Source organism: Meles meles, chromosome 2 (genome assembly GCF_922984935.1).
Source record: "Meles meles chromosome 2, mMelMel3.1 paternal haplotype, whole genome shotgun sequence".
Lineage (NCBI taxonomy): Eukaryota > Metazoa > Chordata > Mammalia > Carnivora > Mustelidae > Meles > Meles meles.
Genome location: NC_060067.1, coordinates 192,060,409 through 192,081,861, shown reverse-complemented (window position 1 = coordinate 192,081,861; position 21,453 = coordinate 192,060,409). Strand labels below are relative to the sequence as shown.

Here is a 21,453-nt window from a genome sequence, read left to right as displayed (position 1 = left end):
CCCTAAAACAACAGAATACTCATTCTTCTCAAGTGCACATGGAACCTTCTCCAGAATAGACCACATACTGGGTCACAAAGCAGGACTCAACCGAAACCAAAAGACTGACATTATTCCCTGCATATTCTCAGATCACAATGCTTTGAAACTGGAGCTCAATCACAAGGAAAAGTTCAGAAGGAACTTGGAAGCTAAAAACCACCTCGCTTAAGAATGCTTGGATCAACCAGGAGATCAAAGAAGAACTTAAACAATTCATGGACACCAATGAGAATGAAGACACTTCAGTCCAAAACCTATGGGATACAGCAAAGGCGGTTCTAAGGGGGAAATACATAGCCATCCAAGCCTCCCTCAAAAAAACTGAAAAATCCAGAATACACCAGCTGTCTCTACACCTTAAAGAACTAGAGAATCAACAACAAATCCAACCAACTCCACACGCAAGAAGGGAAATAATCAAGATTAGAGCAGAGATCAATGAGGTAGAAACCAGAGATACAGTAGAACGTATCAATGAAACTAGAAGTTGGTTTTTTGAAAGAATCAATAAGATCGATAAATCATTGGCCACACTAATCCAAAAGAAAAGAGAGAAAGCCCAAATTAATAAAATTATAAATGAAAAGGGAGAGATCACAACTAACACCAAGGAAATAGAAACAATCATTAAAAATTATTACCAACAGTTATATGCCAATAAGCTAAGCAACCTACATGAAATGGATGCATTCCTGGAAAACTAAAAACTCCCAAAATTGAACCAGGGAGAAATTGACAACCTGAATAGACAGATTTCTAGTAATGAGATTGAAGCAGTGATCAAAAACCTCCCAAAAAACAAGAGCCCAGGACCTGACGGATTCCCTGGGGAATTCTACCAAACTTTCAAAGAAGAAATAACACCAATTCTCCTGAAGCTGTTTCAAAAAATTGAAGCAGAAGAAAAACTTCCAGACTTTTTTTATGAAACCAGCATTACCCTGATCCCCAAACCAGGCAAAGACCCTACCAAAAAGGAGAATTTCAGACCAATATCACTGATGAATATGGATGCAAAGATTCTCAACAAGATCCTAGCAAACAGGATCCAGCAGCACATTAAAAAGATTATCCACCATGACCAGGTGGGATTCATCCCAGGGCTACAAGGATGGTTTAACATTCGCAAATCAATCAATGTGATAGAACAAATCAACAAGAGAAGAGAGAAGAACCACATGGTCCTCTCAATTGATGCAGAAAAAGCATTTGACAAAATCCAGCATCCGTTCCTGATTAAAACGCTTCAAAGTATAGGGATAGAGGGAACATTCCTGAACTTCATAAAATCTATCTATGAAAGGCCCACAGCAAATATCATCCTCAATGGGAAAAAGCTTGCAGCCTTCCCGTTGAGATCAGGAACATGACAAGGATGCCCACTCTCACCGCTCTTGTTCAACATAGTATTAGAAGTCTTAGCAACGGCAATCAGACAACAAAGAGAAATAAAAGGTATCCAAATTGGCAATGAAGAAGTCAAACTCTCTCTCTTTGCAGATGACATGATTCTTTACATGGAAAACTCCAAAGACTCCACCCCCAAACTACTAGAACTCATACAGCAATTCAGTAACGTGGCAGGATACAAAGTCAATGTACAGAAATCAGTGGCTTTCTTATACACTAACAATGAAAATACAGAAAGGCAAATTAGAGAATCGATTCCATTTACTATAGCACCAAGAACCATAAGATACCTGGGAATAAACCTAACCAAAGAGGTAAAGGATCTGTACTCGAGGAACTATAGAACACTCATGAAAGAAATTGAAGAAGACACAAAAAGATGGAAGACCCTTCCATGCTCTTGGATCGGAAGAGTACACATTGTTAAAATGTCTATACTGCCTAGAGCAATCTATACTTTTAATGCCATTCCAATCAAAATTCCACCGGTATTCCTCAAAGAGCTGGAGCAAATAATCCTAAAATTTGTATGGAATCAGAAGAGACCCTGAATTGCTACGGAAATGTTGAAAAACAAAAACAAAACTGGCGGCATCATGTTACCTGATTTTAAGCTTTACTACAAAGCTGTGATCACCAAGACAGTGTCGTACAGGCATAAAAACAGACACATAGACCAGTGGAACAGAGTAGAGAGCACAGATATGGACCCTCAACTCTATGGTCAAATAGTCTTTGACAAAACAGAAAAAAATATACAATGGAAAAAAGACAGTCTCTTCAATAAATGGTGCTGGGAAAACTGTACAGCTATATGTAGAAGAATGAAACTCGACCATTCTCTTACACCGTACACAAAGATAAACTCGAAATGGATAAAAGACCTCAATGTGAGACAGGAATCCATCAGAATCCTAGAGGAGAACATAGGCAGTAACCTCTTCGATATCAGCCACAGCAACTTCTTTCAAGATATGTCTCCAAAGGCAAAGAAAACAAAAGCGAAAATGAACTTTGGGGACTTCATCGAGATCAAAAGCTTCTGCACAGCAAAGGAAACAGTCAACAAATCAAAGAGGCAACCCACGGAATGGGAGAAGATATTTGCAAATGACAGTACAGACAAAAGTTGATATCCAGGATCTACAAAGAACTCCTCAAACTCAACACACACAAAACAGATAATCATATCAAAAAATGGGCAGAAGATATGAACAGACACTTCTCCAAGGAAGACATACAAATGGCTATCAGACACATGAAAAAATGTTCATCATCACTAGCCATCAGGGAGATTCAAATTAAAACCATATTGAGATATCACCTTATACCAGTTAGAATGGCCAAAATTAGCAAGACAGGAAACAACGTGTGTTGGAGAGGATGTGGAGAAAGGGGAACCCTCTTCCACTGTTGGTGGGAATGCAAGTTGGTGCAGCCACTTTGGAGAACAGTGTGGAGATTCCTCAAGAAATTAAGAATAGAGCTTCCCTATGACTTTGCAATTGCACTGTTGGGTATTTACCCCAAAGATACAGATGTAGTGAAAAGAAGAGCCATCTGTACCCCAATGTTTATAGCAGCAATGGCCACGGTTGCCAAACTGTGGAAAGAACCAAGATGCCCTTCAATGGACAAATGGATAAGGAAGATGTGGTCCATATACACGATGGAGTATTATGCCTCCATCAGAAAAGATGAATACCCAACTTTTGTAGCAACATGGAGAGGCCTGGAGGAGATTATGCTGAGTGAAATAAGTCAAGCAGAGAGAGTCAAATATCATATGGTTTCACTTATTTGTGGAGCATAACAAAGAACATGGAGGACATGGGGAGATGGAGAGAAGGGAGTTGGGAAAGTGGAAGGGGAGATGAACCATGAGAGACTATGGACTCTGAAAAACAACCTGAGGGTTTTGAAGGGGCGGGGGGTGGGAGGTTGGGGAACCAGGTGGTGGGTAATAGGGAAGGCACATATTGCATGGAGCACTGGGTGCGGTGCAAAAACAATGAATACTGTTACGCTGAAAATAAATAAAAAAAAGAGGACTTTCGTAAACTTTACATTAAATAAGTATCAAATTTTAAATGTACTTATATTTTGATCAATTACATAAACTAAACTCAATACAGAAGAAACTTAGCACAGCTTCAAGATCATAAGAAAATAAAAATTTAAGCATATATACTTATTTTTGTTGCAAAGATTTATGACAGTATGATCGATATGACTTTCAAGCATAAGAATATATAGTAAAATTCTAAGGCAACCAACCAACTGCAGGAATATGAAAATCTGATCTAACGGAATTGACCCCTGTTCCTCAAACCAGCCTCCTATTCCCAAACATTCTAAGCTGCTCTGGGGAAGGCATGTGCTGGTGCTGGTGGTTAGAAAGTGATCGCCTTGTGATCAGTTGGGACTTTGCTTAGTGATCGGGCAGTTTGTACAAGTCTCATTACTTCTACTTTTGTCCTGTGTGACAGTACAGATTAGAACATACACTTCCCCACACACCCATTATTATTGCAATAGTATGATCTCACACTTTCACAATTCCATTTTTTGGGGTCCCATCCAGGTATTACAGTAGGGTTTTGCTGTGTTGCATGACAATAAAATCTTGTGAAGAAATTGCAGTGAAGACATATGTTCAAGAAAAAAGAAAGATTTAAAATTTTAAATATTTCTGTATTTTCCTTTGTGTATTTACTATAGTGGTTGATGGTACTGAATTTCTATGTCTCCACTCCACTGGGCATTTCTGAAAGAGTAATGAACATTTGTTTTAAAATGTCAATATTTATACTATACTGGAAATTATATCCCTTTGCCAACATTTAAACTTAGGGACGGATTTAAATATACAGTGTTAATAGTTTCCTTTTAAAACCAGCTTTTAGGGGCGCCTGGGTGGCTCAGTGGGTTAAACCTCTGCCTTCGGCTCAGGTCATGATCTTAGGGTCCTGGGATCAAGCTCCACACCCGGCTCTCTGCTCAGCAGGGAGCCTGCTTCCTCCTCTCTCTCTCTGCCTACCTCTCTGCCTACTTGTGATCTCTGTCAAATAAATAAATAAAATCTTAAAAAAAAAAAACAGCTTTTAAAAAGGTATTAGGGAGTACTTGTGCATAAAAGTTTGAAAAATCACTGCTCCAGACAAAGGAAAAGTAAGCAATGACCTTTTCAAAGCCAAAGATAGTTGGAGCAGGGTTTTTTTTATCAGCAGTGCATGGTCTGAATTAGGAAGGACAGCTTAACATTCGTTTGCTTTTCCTGGCACCTAGAGGGAAAGCCAAGTATAGACAGGGCTTAACCATTACTGCTACTGAGTCAGTCTCTGAACATGTATTTCTGGTGCATAGTAACAGGGAAAGGAACAGCCCATGTCTCAAACTCTGCGTCTACACAGCAACTCCTTTCTCAGAGAACAGTCAACACTTAAGCTCTCCACCATTTGCAATTTCAGCAAAAGTTACTGATCTTATGGAATGCAGTTTACCGCATTCCATTAACTTCCATTCCATTCATTATTTTTAACTGAGCATCCCTTATGTGTTAGGTTCTGGGGCTACAATATGCAAGAGCCTGCACTTGAATAATTTATAATCTTCTTGGAGGAACGGAAAAAAACATGGAGATAAATATGAATCTGTGCAATGAGTGAACAAATAGAGGAACTTATTGCCAAAGGTCTGGGTAGTCGGGGGAAGGAGAAGGTTGGAATTAAGGTAGGTCTTAAAAAAAAAAAAACTAGAAGCAAGAGCACAAGATTGATGGGCTCATTTGCTGGGGACGGAAGCAGGCTGGTCTAAGTGTGTTGCAGGTATGATGGTGAGTAGAATAGTGATTAGCCCAGAGCAGATGGCTGCTAAAAAAGTTGGAAGGTAGCTGGAAACCACACTGTGGAGGGGCCTAAATGCCAGTGGAGACCTGCATTTTACCCTAGGAGACATGGAAAGGTTTCTGAGATCAATGTGCAACATTTTAGGAAGCTTTTTCAATGACAGTAGTACATAGGAAGAGAAATCAAGACAGAAGGGTCTGTTACATTTTAGCAATAGTCTGGGTAGCCAGGATGAAAGCAGACTGGGGTAAGGATATAGTGACAGGAAAATCTTCAAAGGACATAATGCTAAGTGGGGAGGGGAAACAAGAAATTCCAAGGCTTCAAGCCTACATGACTGGGAGAATCATGACTGGGGACCCACTGACAACAATAAATCCTAAAGGAAAGGTTTATGTTCGAAGGAGCAGGGTCAGCAAGGAGGAATGGAGACATGGAGGGGAGGGTCCAATCCCTGATTCTTCTGCCATCACTGGCTACAGAGAGAAGCATACCTTTTCTCCGATTTTGTTTTCTTGCTCAATAGGAGAAAAAATGACTCATTCTAAATTTGTTGTTGATCATACTATGTGACTCCACAATGATTTTTCCATATTCACCTAAAGAAATCCAGACAAATTTTCCCTGATAACACTCACTTAGAAGTTCAGAAGCGATTCAATTTAAAGTCTCAGAATTATCAGCCTTTTACTCAAGTACTAATACAGGATCCATAAGAACAATTACCTCTACCTCTCAGCCCCTCGCCAGCCTCATTACAGCCCTCACCTTGAGAACACATTGAAAAATTTTTAAAAATAAAACCATTAATTTCCCCCACGAACCCCATCCCTAACAAGCCTTGGAAGCTTGTTACCTTTGAAGTCAACAGTATTTCATACATTCCATTCAAAAGGAACATCGAATTATTTCCTGACATGTAATATTTATCAGGAAATATTGAAAATGTCTAGTTTAAACTGCAGCAAGGGGACATTCATACTATCTAGGATAACCTTTCTGTTCTTAAAACCTCAAATGAGCTAGGTCTCTAAGGGGAGGTGGCATAGAAGAGAGAGGGGTAGTTGGATGGCCTAAGTGTGAAATTCCTGCTACTTAGTCTTGGCCAACAATGTAAGCTCTCTAAACCTCAACTTTTCCATCTGTAAAATGGAGATGATCAAGCCCACCCTACCAACAATGGATTAAAGTGCTTTCACGGTGGTCACTGGCAGGTGCAATTCTCACTGTGCCTGACCATCCACCTCTGGATTATCATGTTACCACAGCTGATTTCTTATGGACCGATGGAATGTACACATTTCTATAGAACAGGGGGGCAGAGTTGGCAAACTTTTTTCTTCAAAGGGCTGGGCAGTAATATTTTCAGCCTTCCTGGCCAGATGACCTTTATTCCAACTACTTGACAATTCTGTTAGTGCAACACGAAAACCGCCCAAGAGAATATGGACACAAATGAGCATGGTAGCTGTGTTCCAGTGAGGCTTTACAGAAACCGAAATTTCATATTATTTTCACATTACAAAGTAATATTGATTTTCCCCCCAACTATTTAAAAATGTAAAAACCATACTCAGTTCATAGGCCATACAGAAACAGGCAGCAGGCTGAATTTGGCCCGTGGATGGTAGCTTGCCAACTCCTGCTCTAGGCTCAGAAGTTTATGGGCTTTGGAAGCTTTGTGGGGGCGAGGAGTTTTTAAATACAGGTTTGTGATGCAGAAGAAAGAGGGGACTTCTAAGTGTAACAGAAGAAAAAAAAAACAACAACGAATGCTGCCATTCACTGACTAACACTGGACTCAACTATGTGCAGAACAGTTGTGGGATCCCATTGTGTTGGAATAAAAAATGGAGACGTCCCAGTCCCTGCTCTCAAGGAGTTTGTATTTCTCCACAGTAGCTTACAAACCAAAAGTCTGTCTTCAAACCACAACATGTCCTATCAGTTCTCCCAGCAAGCAGTTTCTTCGGTGACCCTGCCCGCAGCCCACACTGAACAGCAGTCTGTCTTTACTGCTTCTTCTCAATAATTTCAACACCCACCCCTCCCTCTCTCCCAAGTTACTGTTTTGCATGACCACTTTGGGGGTAACAGTCATGATGATGTGCTAAAAAAGGCAAGTCAACTGGTCCTATCTTTATAAAAAATGACAGCTTAACCTAGTCTTCAAAGATACATCTCCCTCCTAATAGGTGATGCATTAGTGGCTCCTGTGGTTTTTCATTTCCGTCCGGGTACAACTTGTCCCCAAGAGGCAGATTAAACAGGACTATGTTAGGCAAAAATGACACTTCAGAAAAACACTTTTTCAAGCATATGTTTTGAAGTGTTTTATCCAAAAGAACATGAAACAAATAAACACAAAATACAGTTGTTCTAGCATATATCTCAGTTCTAAAGACTGTGGATCTGAAATAATACCGCAGAAACCAGTATGGCAATATGTCCTAACAAGTAGAAATCAGAAAGTGAAGAAATTAACATAGCTAACGATTAAGGAAAAAACACAGGGTTGTTTGTAAATAATAATTATTAATAAATATTAATATCATGACAGTGTATATTAAAACAATGTTATTAATAATAAAATGACAAGATTAAATACAACTAATATTGCTGATTTGGGGGAATACTAAATGGCATTCACCTCTTCAGCATTTTCCTTGCAAGAATTGGCAAAACTGAATACCTCGAAGACAACAGAACACAACAAAACTCAAACAGTGGAAAGCAGTAGTCCTGGTGTTTAAGATCATCTCATCAGAACAGGCAGGATTAGTCTCAGCAAAATTCAAACACAAAGTCCATCTGATCGTCTGATCGGAGGAGTACCACACTGGAGACGAGGGTGGAGACTGACCAGAGAGCAATTACAAATGGTTAGGAAGGGGTGGTGTCTGCAAGCCCGGAGGGCCACGAGCAGCCCCAGGCTCAGCTCCTCCACAAAAAACAACAAAAACCCCGCAGAGCTGAAACAACAAGGGAAGTCGCCTGGAGAGGCACAGGAAGCATTCAGCCGCAGCTCCTCTCCCTCTCCAGAGTGCAGGGTGCCAGGAGGGATTCCCGGAGACTTCACCCCACGGGAAGGGGAGGGGAACCCCAGTGAGCCTCACTGCTGTGGACACTTGCAGCCTTGGCTACTGAGGACCTCACAGTCTTGACCAACGCAGATTCCAGCAGCTGTATCTCCTCCTCGGGGCTGGTGTGGTGGCTGCGGTGAGACATGTCCCCAGACGCCCTAGTCGCGGCTAGGCCCCATTCTCAGAGATTGGGATGCCACAGTGACCCGCCACATATAGGACCAGAGCAGCCACTGCTCTGTGCAAACCCCATCTCAAGGGTCACAACTTTGTCCCACCATTGCTGGGACACCTGTTGCTGCTCTGAGCCCTGCCCTCAAAGTCCCACAGCACTCTTCACTGCCATCCCCCGGGGCAGGCTGCCACTACTGAGACCGGTACATGCAGGTCCCAGCGCACGGCTCTGATATCATTGTCGCGGCTGAGCTCCTACTCATCTGCAACCTTCCCCCCCAGGTCCCGACATGTGGCTTTAGTGGGCCTCCACCAGGACTGTGCTGCTGCTATTCTGAGACTGCTCCCTGGGACCAGAGGGAGGACTCAGAGCCCATCCCCAGGCCGTGCTGCGACTGCATGCTATCCTTTGGGCCCAAACAACCCCCGCACCCTGTCGTCCCTGGGCCTGCGCTGCTCTATCTCGCCACGACCATCCCACCTGAGTTACTGAGAGGAGCCAGGGATTCACAGTCTGATTTCACGGAGCAGCCTGTATCTGCACTTCAGACACCTGTGCCCGCAGACCCAGGCACCGTGGTAGTTCCACACACACGTGACCCCAGGACCCCACCTCACTACTGCTCTGAGGGCCAGTAGGCCAGGCCAAGTGCCAGGAGGTAGTCCTCAGCTAGAAACTTCTCCCACGGGCAAAAAAGGAGAACTGAAGGACCCCAGTAGCCTTTGCCTATGAGGATCCCAACAGCCCTCGCCACCCAAGGGACCTTCTGCAGTCTTGGCCACAGAACACCTCCTCAAGTACATACCAACACAAACCTCAGCTAAGAGGGCTACATGGAGGATTAGCCACTGTGTTTCCCCAGGAACCAAAGACACTGCATCCCAGCCAGCCAGGTGCTCATAGGACCTTCAGGTGAAAGTCTTTCCCACCAAAACCGGCCAAAAAAAAAAAAAAAAAAAAGACTGGAAGAGGTTACCGCTCCCTCAAAATGCACCGACCTCGATGCAAAGCCATCGGAAACATGAAAAAGCATGGAAACATGACACCACCAAAGGAACAGGAAAACTTTCCTGTTACTAGCCCCCCAAAATAGAGATCTGTGAGTTACCTGAAAAAGAACTCAAAATAATCATTTTAAGGAAGCTCAGCAAGATTCAAGAGAATACAAGTAGGTAACTCAATGTACTAAGGAAAGCAACACATGAACAACAACTTGACAAAGAGATGGGAATCATAAAGGACCAAATTCTGGAGCTGAAGAATACAGTAGCCCCCCGTTATCCGTGGTTTTGCTTCCACAGTTTCAATTATCTGTGGTTAGCTACAGTCCAAAAATATGAAATGGAAAATTCCAGAAATAAATAATTCCCAAGTTTTAAATTGTGCCCTGTTCTGAACAGTGTGATGAAATCGTGAGCTGTCCTGCTCTGTCCTGTCTGGGGTGTGAATCACCCCCTTGTCCAGCGTAGCAACGTGGTACACCCTACCTGCCCATTAGTCACTGAGTAGCGCTTATTTTCCTTATTAAGGGCTCCAAAGGGCAAAACTAGTGACAGTGGCAATTCAGAAAAGCCAAAGAAAAGCCATAAAGTGCTTCCGCTAAGTGAAAGGGGGAAAGTTTTCAACTTGAGAAAAAAGAATATGCTGAAGTTGCTAAGATCTACGGTAAGAGTGAATCTTCCATCCGTACAATAGTGAAGAAGGAACAAGAAATTTGTGTTAGTTTTGCTGTTGCACATGAAACTGCAGATGTTGCAGCCACGGTGTGTGACAAGTGCTCAGTTAAGAGGGAAAAGGCATCAAGTTCATGGGTGGAGGACATGAACAGAAGCAGGTTTTGGCTGACGGCGGCATGTTGCGCCAGAAAGCACGGAGCCTGTAGAAGGCTTCAGGGGACCTGGAGGATCCCAGCAGCCTCTGCCTCTGAGGATCCCAGCAGCCCTCACCACCAATGCCCCCCGACCCAAGGACCTCTGTAGAAAGAACAGCAGGAGCCTGGCCCCTCAAATGATGGGGGATCTCTTAAAACAACTAACAGCAAGCCTTTTACTGCAAGTAACAGATGGTTATTACAGATTCAAGAATAGGTTTGGACTAAAAAATATAAAAATTACTAGAAAGGCTGAGACTACCATTGAAGAGGCAGCTGCTACATTTTTGGCAGAGTTAAAGTAGCTGATTAAAGAGAAAGGATAGTTGGGGCTCATGGGTGGCTCAGTCAGTGAAGCATCCACCTCTTGATTTTGGCTCAGGTCATGATCTCAGGATCATGAGATTGGGCCCACGTCAGGCTCCACACTGGACGTGGAACCTGCTTAAGAGTCTCTCTCTCCTTTGCCCTCTACCCGCCCGTCCCCCACCCCCGCAAAAAAAGAGAAAGGATGCCACCCAAAGAAAGTCTTCAACTGCAGTGAAATCAGGCTCTTCTGGAAGAAGATGCCCAAAAGAACATACCTTCTTAAAAATGCAAGAGGGGTACCAGGGCATAAAACATAGGAGGGCAGGTTAACTCTGTACCCACCTAGTACACTTATGCAAGGCATATGATACACCCAGGCCGAGGGTACAGAGCAAAGAACACATGCACTCTCAAAAACAAAAATTATCTGCCCATGTTCTGGCAACACAATCAGAAAGCATGGGTAACAGCCATCTTTTTTCTGGAATGGTTCCACTAGTGCTTCATCCTGAAAGAGAAAAAATACTTGGAAAAGGAAAGGCTGGAATTTAAAGTCCTATTAATAACAGTGCCAGTACCTGGCCATCCTGAATCTGTTTGCTATGAAAATGAAAATGTTGAAGTTGAATTGTAACCTCCAAATATCTCACAGCTTCAGGCCCCATGGCCAGGGCATCATTTGCTTTGTGAAAGCTGCACACACCTGCCTCATATTTGATTGCATTCAATCATCAGTTGGTGCAGACCCTAATCTGAACATAATGCAGGGCTGGAAATCACGCACTACTACCGATGCAGTAACATTCATCAAAGCTGCAGTGGATGAATTAAAACCAGAAACTGTATATGCCTCCTAGAATTTAGCAAGTGAAGTCGTGGACAATTTTAAAGGCTTCCCAAGAATTGATGAAGTTAGGAGAATTATTCACACAGAGAGAGGAACTGCCAACACTCTTGACGAAGTGGAAGAACATGTTGAAGGCCATCAAGGAGAGTTAACAAATGAGGAATTAAAAGAACTTCTGGAATCATGTACAGAAGAGGAAGATGAAGAAGAAACTGAAGCAGAACCAGCAATGCAGACATTCCCAAAATTTGCTGACGTGTATCGAACTGCACAAACATTAAAGGATAAAATTATGGAATATAATCCTCAGACGGAATGCAGCATTCAAGTCACCCATACGATCACCAAAGGATTACTACCTCTGAGCAATACTCTGATGAGTTACAAAGACAACCATTTCTGATAATAATGTTCTTCTAAAAGATTTCAGCAAAAAAACCTTCAACTATGGAGGATCCCCAACCATGGACACTGTCTGCTGCTGACATCCAACCACTAACACTGTCATGGCTCAATGATTCAGGATCACCCAAATCAGATGATCCTCCTTCTGATGTACTGTTGGAAAGCCAACGGTGGCCATGACTACGTCACAGTGCTTACGTCATTCATCTCGCTTCATCTCATCATTTAGGCATTGTATCATCCCTCATCATCACAAGAAGAAATGTGAGTAGAGTACAGTATTTCGAGAAAGACCACATTCACATAACTTATTAGAGTACCCTGCTGTACTCCTTCTACTTCATTATGAGTGACTGTTGTTAATCTCTTACTGTGCCTAACTTACAAATTAAACTTCATCATAGGTAAGTGTGCATAAGAAAAAACAGTATATATAAGGTTCAGTACTATCTGTGGTTTCAGGTATTCACTGGAGCTCTTAAAATGTACCCTCAGTGGACAAAGGGGGGACTACTGCACATTGAATCAAATTAAAAATGCAATAGAGAACTTCAACAGCAGGCTCAATAAGACAGAAGGAAAAAAATGAAAACTGGAAGACAGGTCTCTTGATATTTATTATCCAGAGAATAAAAACATTAGCAGAAAAAGAGTGGAGAGAGGACAACACAGACTCAGCCCAGCAGAGAGTGAAAGAACCTATGGGCTGGATGGCAGGCTCACCCACAGGGAGAAAGGTAGTAAGGACCACCGCTGCTGGGGAGAGAAAAAATGTTTGGAGGTCATGGTTTAGGCAACCTACACCTCCTCCTGCAGTGGAGACAGCACTGCCCACCAGGGACCAGCCGTCCCAGTGACCCTGCACCCAGGCAGGCACCCCAAAGCAGAGTGCTCTGCCCTCCTCAGACCACCTTGGGCCAAATGTCCTCCCTTCTAGGCCCCTGAGCTCAGGACAAGGGCCCGCTTGTCTGGGCTACAGAGCAGAACATGGTGGGAGTGCCGAACCCTTTGGCATGCAGACTGGTGTACACACTGTGCTAGGTAGGGACAAGGTGCAGAAGCTGCTGCACTGGGGATTCTCCCATTTGGGTCTCACTGTCCCGCCCCCACCTCCTTTGATAGAACTGGGCACCAAGGACTTTGGAGAAGCGGGAGCCTCTTCTCCACCCTCAATCTCAGAGTGTGCAAGTTGCCCTTCTCTTTGCAACCCACACCCAGCAACCCCTGGATGCCCCTGCTCTGGGGCTGAAGAACTGGAACTTTTATGTTCTTATAGGCCCTAAAACTTGGAAAAGGGGACCTGGATTTGATTCCTACCAAACAGTAGAATGTCTTTAGTTCAGCCACTGCAGCTTCACAATTCACCAAGTACTACTGTTAATGCCTTCCTCACCAGGTTTAACTGGTGCTCCCCACTTTTAAAAAAGAGCATTTATAGGGGCACCTGGGTGGCTCAGGCAGTTAAGCAGCTGACTCTTCATTTTGGCTCAGGTCGTGATGCCAGGATCCTAGGATCAAGCTTTGCATTGGGCTCCACGCTCAGTGGGGACTCTGCTTGAGATTCTCTTTCTCCCTCTGTTCCACCCCCCCACTCTCACCTCTCACTCTCTCTCTCAAATAAATAAAACCTTAAAAAAACTATCATTCGTATAAACACGTTTAAAAAGAAAAGAGTAAAGAAAGCTTACTTGAACTATGGGATATCAACTGAAACAATATTTGCTTTATGGGAGTCCCAGAAGGAAAGAGAAAGAGATAGAAAATTGATTTAAAGAAATGATGCTGAAAGTCTCCCAAATCTGAGGAGATATGGTCACCCAGGTACATGAAACTCAAAGATCCCCAAACAGATACAACCCAAAGAAGTTTTTACTGAGACACATTGTAATATTAAAAAAAAAAATCTCAAAAATCAAATAAAAAGAGAATTTTGAAAGCAGCAAAAGAAAAAAGTCTGATACCAGCAGATTTTTCAGCAAAAACTTTACAGGCCAGGAGAACGTTGGATTATATATTCTAAATACTCAAAAGAAAAAACTGTCACGTGTCAACCAAGAATACTTTAGAAACGAAGGAGAGATACAGACTTTCCCAGACTAACAAAAACTGAGGGCATTTGTCACCACTAGATCTGCCTTAGAAGAAATGCTAAAGAAATGCTTAACTTTTGAGTTCAGTTGTTGTCAGCTTGCTTATACAAGACTGATGCTGTAACTGTGAGGTATATTATGAAAGCCTCATGGTAATCACAAAGCAAAAGCCTATAATAGATACACAAATGATAAAAGGAAAGCACACCACTATAAAAAACCATCAACGCACAAAGACAGAAAGGAAAAAAGGAACTATAAAACAATCAGAAAGCAATTAACAAAATGGAGATAGTAAGTCCATATCTATCAATAATTACACTAAAGGTAAATGGTTTAAATTTTCCAATTAAAAGAAACAGAGTGGCTAAATGGATATAAAAACAAAACCTAACTATATGCTGCCATTAAGAGACTTAAGCTTTCAGGGCACTCATAAGCTAAAAGTAAAGGGATAGAAAAAGATATTCTATGCAAATGGAAAACAAAACAGAACAGAATAGCTGTACTTACACTGGACAAAATATACTTTAACTCAAAAGCTGTAACAAGAGGCAAAAAAAGGTTATTATATAATAATGAAGGCCAATTCATCAAGAGGATATAACAATCATTTATGTACCCAATATTGAGCACCTAAATATATTAAATGATTATTAACAGATCTGAAGGCAAAAATAGACAGCAATGCAATAATGGTAGAGGATTTCAGTACTCCACATTTAACAATGGACAGATCATCCAGACAGAAAATTAATAAGGAAATAACAGATTTGCGTGATACTTTAGACCAAATGAACCTAACAGACATATACAGTATATTTCAACCAAGAGCATCAGAATACATGTTCTTCTCAAGCACACATGGAACACTCCCCAGGAGAGATCATATATAAGCTCACAAAATAAGTCTCAAAAAATTAAAGACTGAAATCATATCAATTATTTCTGACCACAATGGTATAAAACTACAAATCAATGACAGGAGGAAAGCTGGAAAAGTTCACAAATAAGTGGAAATTAAACGAAACACTTCTGAGGAACTAATGGATCACAGAAAAAATCAAGAGAACTCAAAGAACGTCTTAAAACAAATAGTACATATACAATGGATTGTTATTCAGCCATGAAGAAAAAGGAAATACTACCATTTGCAACAGTGTGAATGAACCTGAGAGCTAAGTGAACTAAGGTTGATGGACAAAAACAAATACTACATGGTATCACTTAGATACAGAATCTTAAAAAAAAAAAAAAAGCTAATATAGAAATGTAACAGAATGGTGGTTGCAAAAGGTACAAATTTTCAGTAATATGAAGAGTAAGCTCTGAAGATGTAATATACAGCCATGCTGACTGTGGTTAATAGCAGGGTATTATAAACTTGAAAGTTGCCTAGAGTAGACCTTAAGCATTCTCACCACCAAAAAAAAAAAAAAAAAAAAAAAAAAAAAAAAAAAAAAAAAAAAAAGTTGACCATATGAAGTGATCTTGATAATCATTCCACAATGTACTTCAAATTATCACATTTACACTTTAAATAATTTAAATATGTACACTTACATTTGTCAATTATTCCTTGGTAGTTTTTAAAAAAATGATAATAGTAAAACAACACCAAATAAAATACCTGACGGAGCCAAAAGGACATTTACAGCTTGTAAGGTTGAAGATCTTAAAAAGAAATACAATAGGACCTGGATACTTGGGTGCTGGTACTTGGGTTATTTCACAAAAAGGACAAATCGGCACAGAAATTAGAAGTCTGATTTAAAAACAAACGACACGAGAAGCAATATTTCCTTGCCATTTTCATATTTCTCCACTGTAATTTCAGCTGTTAATTAGCAATGATAGAAACTGGCAACAGATAATTAATGGTTTTGCTGTGGCATGAATTTGAATTCTAAGGTTAAGGTGGCTACGTGGAAAAAAAAATCGCCTAAAAAGAGTGCCAGTGAACTTCCTGGCATCCACATCTCAACAGTGATTTGCTGTTCTCTACAACTCTGCCCTGGCCCAGCAACTCAGTAAGGATTTGAAGGAAATTCTTTGAAACTTACAGCAATACTTTACAGTATATTTTATGGTACTATTTAGGATTCACAAAAATCTCAGCATACATCCATTTCACTCCCAAAGTTTACTGCATAAATATAAAACACCTAGATTTCCTTGTTTTACTATAATCCGTATCAGTTTGTCTAAGGGCATCACGTCCCTTTTGCCTTCTGTTATCCACTGTTAGTCTTTATTCTTATTCTACAACTACCGCTCAAAGGCAAAATTCATTCTTTTTACAGCACTGGGGAGAGAATTCTCAGACCAAGAAAAATGCCTCCTTTTTTCCTCTATAAAAGCCTCTATAAAAGTCATTTAGTTAATATGTAAATCATTAAAATAAAGTAGCATCACAACTACTAATAGAAAGGAAAAGAGAAGAGGCAAATTGTTCATGAAAGCTATAGGGGGAAATTCAATTCAGAAAATGTTTTTAGCATCTAGGTAAGAGTTTTGCTTTTTCAACTCCATAAACCCACTTATGTTTTTAGAATTAGTTAAGAAATTAACTATCAAGATTTAGCGGTCACTCACTATGTAAAATCAATCCGTAATAAAAACATAAGATATGTTAAAAAGCACTATTTGACTTTATTAACCTTACTCATAATGTTGAATACAAATGAAAATTAAGTGGTGATCCCATTCTTCATCTATTTCAAAGCACAGTCTCTTAGATTTAAGAATTAGGGCAGATGTATGTCACAAGAGGGGGGGAATCAAAAAATGAACTCCAAAGAACCCCAGTGATATGTTTATGTATGATAAAGTCTGAGCTACAGCCCTTATATTCCTTTAAATGGTATTTTCTTCTGACTGTCCATTAACCTCATCAGTAACTGACTTCTTAACAAGACCCTATAATCTCCCACAAGTCTTCCAACTACAAATTGAAAAGAAATGTAGGCAGATATGTGTACCAAGTACTTTATGAAATTCACCATGCACAGTTGAACTTCACATACAGAATTTAAAAATCAAAAGGACTGTGATAGTCTTAAAACCCAAAGCCTGGATAAGGCTTTCCAATCTTTCCTGCACTGTAAGAAATGATTTGATCTAATGATGTTAATGTAGAAACACATTATATATCTTAACATCAATAAGATATTACATTCAAGGAGAGCGCCAGTAAGCCTTTGCATTTTAAAACCAAAAGGAACACGTCTTGGACACCTTAAATTATAAAAGTCAATTCTAAGCAGGAACTGTTACTGTGTAACAAATACTGCTCATATCAAAAGTGCTGGTGACAAAAAATTCAATACGCCCTCCCCACAGAATCTGTTCACACACATTTATATGTAACTGTAGTAAGACTGTAAATGTTTAAGGTGCTTAAATTCTGCACCACAGGACTAATTCAATAAGTATTCACCTGCTACCTCTTTGTAGCAACTCCAGTTAGAGTGAATGATCTGTGGGCAAAGGGCAAAAATGCTGTTATTTTCTAGAATGCGGCATTTGTGGAGCTGGAGTGCCCTCTATTGGTAGCGAAGAAGACACACTCATTAGCTGTCCCGCATGCATTTTCTCATTAATTCGGAGTTCACATCCATCTTGAAGCATTCGAACTGCTATTCGGGCAATGTTCTTAGAGTCGTCAAGACCACTGTGAGGCCGCCCATCATAATCCATTCCTAGCTTTTCAAGCATTATTGTCAATTTGGTTTGGCTTCTAGGAACCTGGAAAATAAACAGCTTAGTAAATAATTCTTTAGTTTCCTGTAAGTCATTGTGAAAAATAAGAAAATAAAAATTAATGGTAACAGCTAAAGTTAAGCAAAATAAGAAAATAAAAATTAACGGTAACAGCTAAAGTTAAGCAAAGGGCAAGTACTCTTAGTCAAATGAAGCAAATAAATAACTTAAACCTTCATAAGTTTAAAAAAATTCTCAAGTTATAAATGAAAATACATATAAATAGGTAGAATCCTCAAGACATCTAAAGAGTTTGCAGTTCTGTAATTTGACAAATCACATTTATGAAAGGAAATGTATTGTTCTGGATATCTAAGTTGAAGCTCTACCATTTTTTTTTTAAAGTAGGTTCCCACCCAGTGTGGAGCCTAACATGGTGCTTGAACTCACCACCCTGAGATCAAGACCTGAACCAAGATCAAGAGTCACTCAGTCAACTGAGCCACCCAAGCACCCCAAAGCTATACCATTTTAATCCAAACATTCTTTTCCATGGTATTTTATTATAATGTATTACAGTGTATAATGTATTATACACTATATACATACATATATGTATGTATATGTATTGACAGACTCCTTAGACAGATACACCCCCCCCAAAAAAAAACAGCTCCAGCCTTTCTATGACTAAAGATAATGAAGATCCAGCATGAAAGAAATTATCAAGTGGTATTCTTCATCCCATTTAAATACCTGCTCCAATTTGGTAAATGTAAAAATCTCACTCCCCAAATTCCAATACGCCCCTCCACTTTGGAGAACCACTATTCTCTCTACTGTACACGTTAAGTTTTACATTCTGTAGTTTGTATAGCTATGTCACCTATACACCTTAGGGTCTTGGCTTCTTCACCTGCAAAATAAGACGAACAGTTATACTCCTTATTCACTGGGTTATTGGGAGAATCACAAAGCAAATTATATAAAAGCACCTGATAAAAATTAGTAACTATCCTAAACTATAATACCATAATGCATTCTGGTCCTTTCATTAAGTATCACCTAGAAAAATGTGCTTTTCCGATATGTTGGACAACTTAGGTGAATTGGACTATTCCTAGACACACACAACCCAACAAGACTGAATCCTGAAGAAAATAAAACCTGAACAGACCCACAATAAGTAAAGAGGACTAAACTGGTCATCAAAAACCTCCCAACAAAGGGAAGCCCAGAACTTGATGGCTTCCATGGTGAATTCTACAAAAACATTTAAAAAAGTCTTAACACTAATCCTTCTCAAACTCTTGCAAAAAACTGAAGAAGAGGGCGCCTGGGTGGCTCAGTGGGTTAAGCCGCTGCCTTCGGCTCAGGTCATGATCTCAGGGTCCTGGGATCGAGTCCCGCATCGGGCTCTCTGCTCAGCAGCGAGCCTGCTTCCCTCTCTCTCTCTGCCTGCCTCTCTGTTTACTTGTGATCTCTCTCTCTGTCAAATAAAAAAAAAACATAAAAAAACCCAAAAAACTGAAGAAGAAACATCTCCTAAATCATTTGATAAGCTTAGCATTATCCTGATATTGAGGCCAAAGACACTACAAGAAAACTTGAGACCATTATCCTTATAAATATTGATGTAAAAATCCTCAATAATACTAGCAAACCAAATTCAGCAGCATAATAAATGAATTATACACCACGACCAAGTGAGATTTACTCTTGGAAAGTAAGGATGGTTCAACATACAAAAAACAATCAAATGTAACAAACAACATTAACAGAATGAAGGAAAAAACACATGATCACCTCAATTGATGCAGAAAGGCATTTGACAAGATTAAACATTCTTTCATGATAAGATACTCAACAAACCAGAATAGAAAAAACTACCTCAAAATAATAATGTCCATATATAAAAAAATTTAGAGTGAACATCATATTCAATGGCAAGAAGGCTGAAAGCTTTTCCTCCAGGATCAGGAACAAGGTAGGGATGCTCACTTTTACCACTTCCATTCAAAATATCATCAGAAATTCTAACCAGAACAAGTAGCATGAAAAAGAAATAAAAGAGATCTGAATTGCAAAGGAAGAAGTAAAGTGATCTTTGTTGGCAGCTTATCATGATCTTACATGCACAAAGTCCTGAAGATTCCACCAAAAAATTGTCAGAACTAATAAGCAAAGACAGCAAAGTTACAGGATACAAAATAAACACAGAAAAATCAGGTGCATTTCTATAAACTAACAATGTAGACTCCAAAAAGGAAATTAAGAAAAGAATTCCATTTCAGTAGCAAAAAAAAAAATTTTAACCAAAGATGTGAAAGACTTGTACATCAAAACCTAAAAAAAAATGTTGCTGAAAGACAGTATAAATAAATGGGAAGACATTTGTGTTCATAAATTTAAAGATTTAATATTGTTCAGCTATCAATCTAACATGATCTATAAATTCAAAGCAATCAGTAATAAAAACATTAACTCAAAATGGATCAAAACTTAAATCTAAGTCCAAACTATAAAAGTCTTAGAAGAAAACCTACAGAAGTTTCCTGACACTGGATTTGGCAATGGTTTCTTGGATATAATACCAAAAGCAGAGGCAGCAAAAAAAAACAGATAAACTGGACTTCATGAAAATGTAAAACTTTTGTATCTCAAAGGGCACACTATCAACGAGAAAAGCAGCCAACAGAATGGAAGAAAATATTTGGAAATCATAGATCTGAAAAAGGATTAATATCTTGAATATATAAAGATTCAAGGGTGCCTGAATAGCTCAGTTGGTTAAGCATCTGCCTTCAGCTCAGGTCATGACCCCAGGGTCCTGGGATTGAGCCCTGCCTTAGGTTCACTGCTCGGCGGGCAGTCTTTTTCTCCCTCTCCTTCTACACTGCCTCTGCTCATGCTTGCTCTCTCAAATAAAATCTTAAAAAAAAAAAAAAAAAAAAGAATTCCTAAAACTCAATAATAATAGTTAAAAAAAAAAAAAAAAACTACTTGATTTCAAATTGGTCAAAGGACTTGAACAGACATACAACTAGCCAATAAGCACACAAAAAGCTGCTCAACATTACTAATCATTCTGGAAGTACAAATTTATACCACAATGAGATATCACTCCAAACCCATTGGATGGCCATTATTTAAAAAAAAAAAAAAAAAAAAAAAGGCAAGAAAATGGAAACTAAGTGTTGGCCAGGATGCAGAGAAACTGAAACCCTTATGCATTGCTGGTGAGAAATGGTGCTGCAGCTGTGACATGGAAGTTCCTCAAAAAATTAAACACAGAACTACCATACGATCCAATTCCACTTCTGGGTATGTACCCAAAGAACTGAAGGGATTCAGTTATTTGCACACCCACATTCACTGGAGCATTATTTACAATAGCCGAAAGGTGGAAGAACCCATGTGTCTACAGAAGATGAAGGGATAAACAAAATGGGATATAAATCTAATGAAATATTATTCCACCTTCAAAAGGAAGGAGCTTCTCAAACAATGGAATTATTATTTAGCTTTACAAAGGAAGGAAATTCTGACACATGCTACCACATGTCTGAATCTTGAAGACATTATGCTAAGGGAAATATGCCAGGAACAAAAGGACAATATACTGTATGATTCCAGTTACATGAGATACCTAGAGTGGTACAATTCAGAGAT

General features: G+C 39.9%; 1 protein-coding gene across 1 annotated transcript in view; it reads right to left on the bottom strand.

Moving 5' to 3' along the window:
• Positions 1 to 14,700: 14,700 nt before the first annotated feature.
• Positions 14,701 to 21,453, bottom strand: part of ERI1 (exoribonuclease 1) — a 29,128-nt gene continuing 22,375 nt past the window's right edge. Inside the window, exon 7 of the mRNA XM_045998481.1 lies at positions 14,701 to 17,826. Within this exon, the coding sequence (XP_045854437.1) occupies positions 17,584 to 17,826 (243 nt within the window). The 3' untranslated portion in view covers positions 14,701 to 17,583. The remainder of the gene's footprint in view (positions 17,827 to 21,453) is intronic.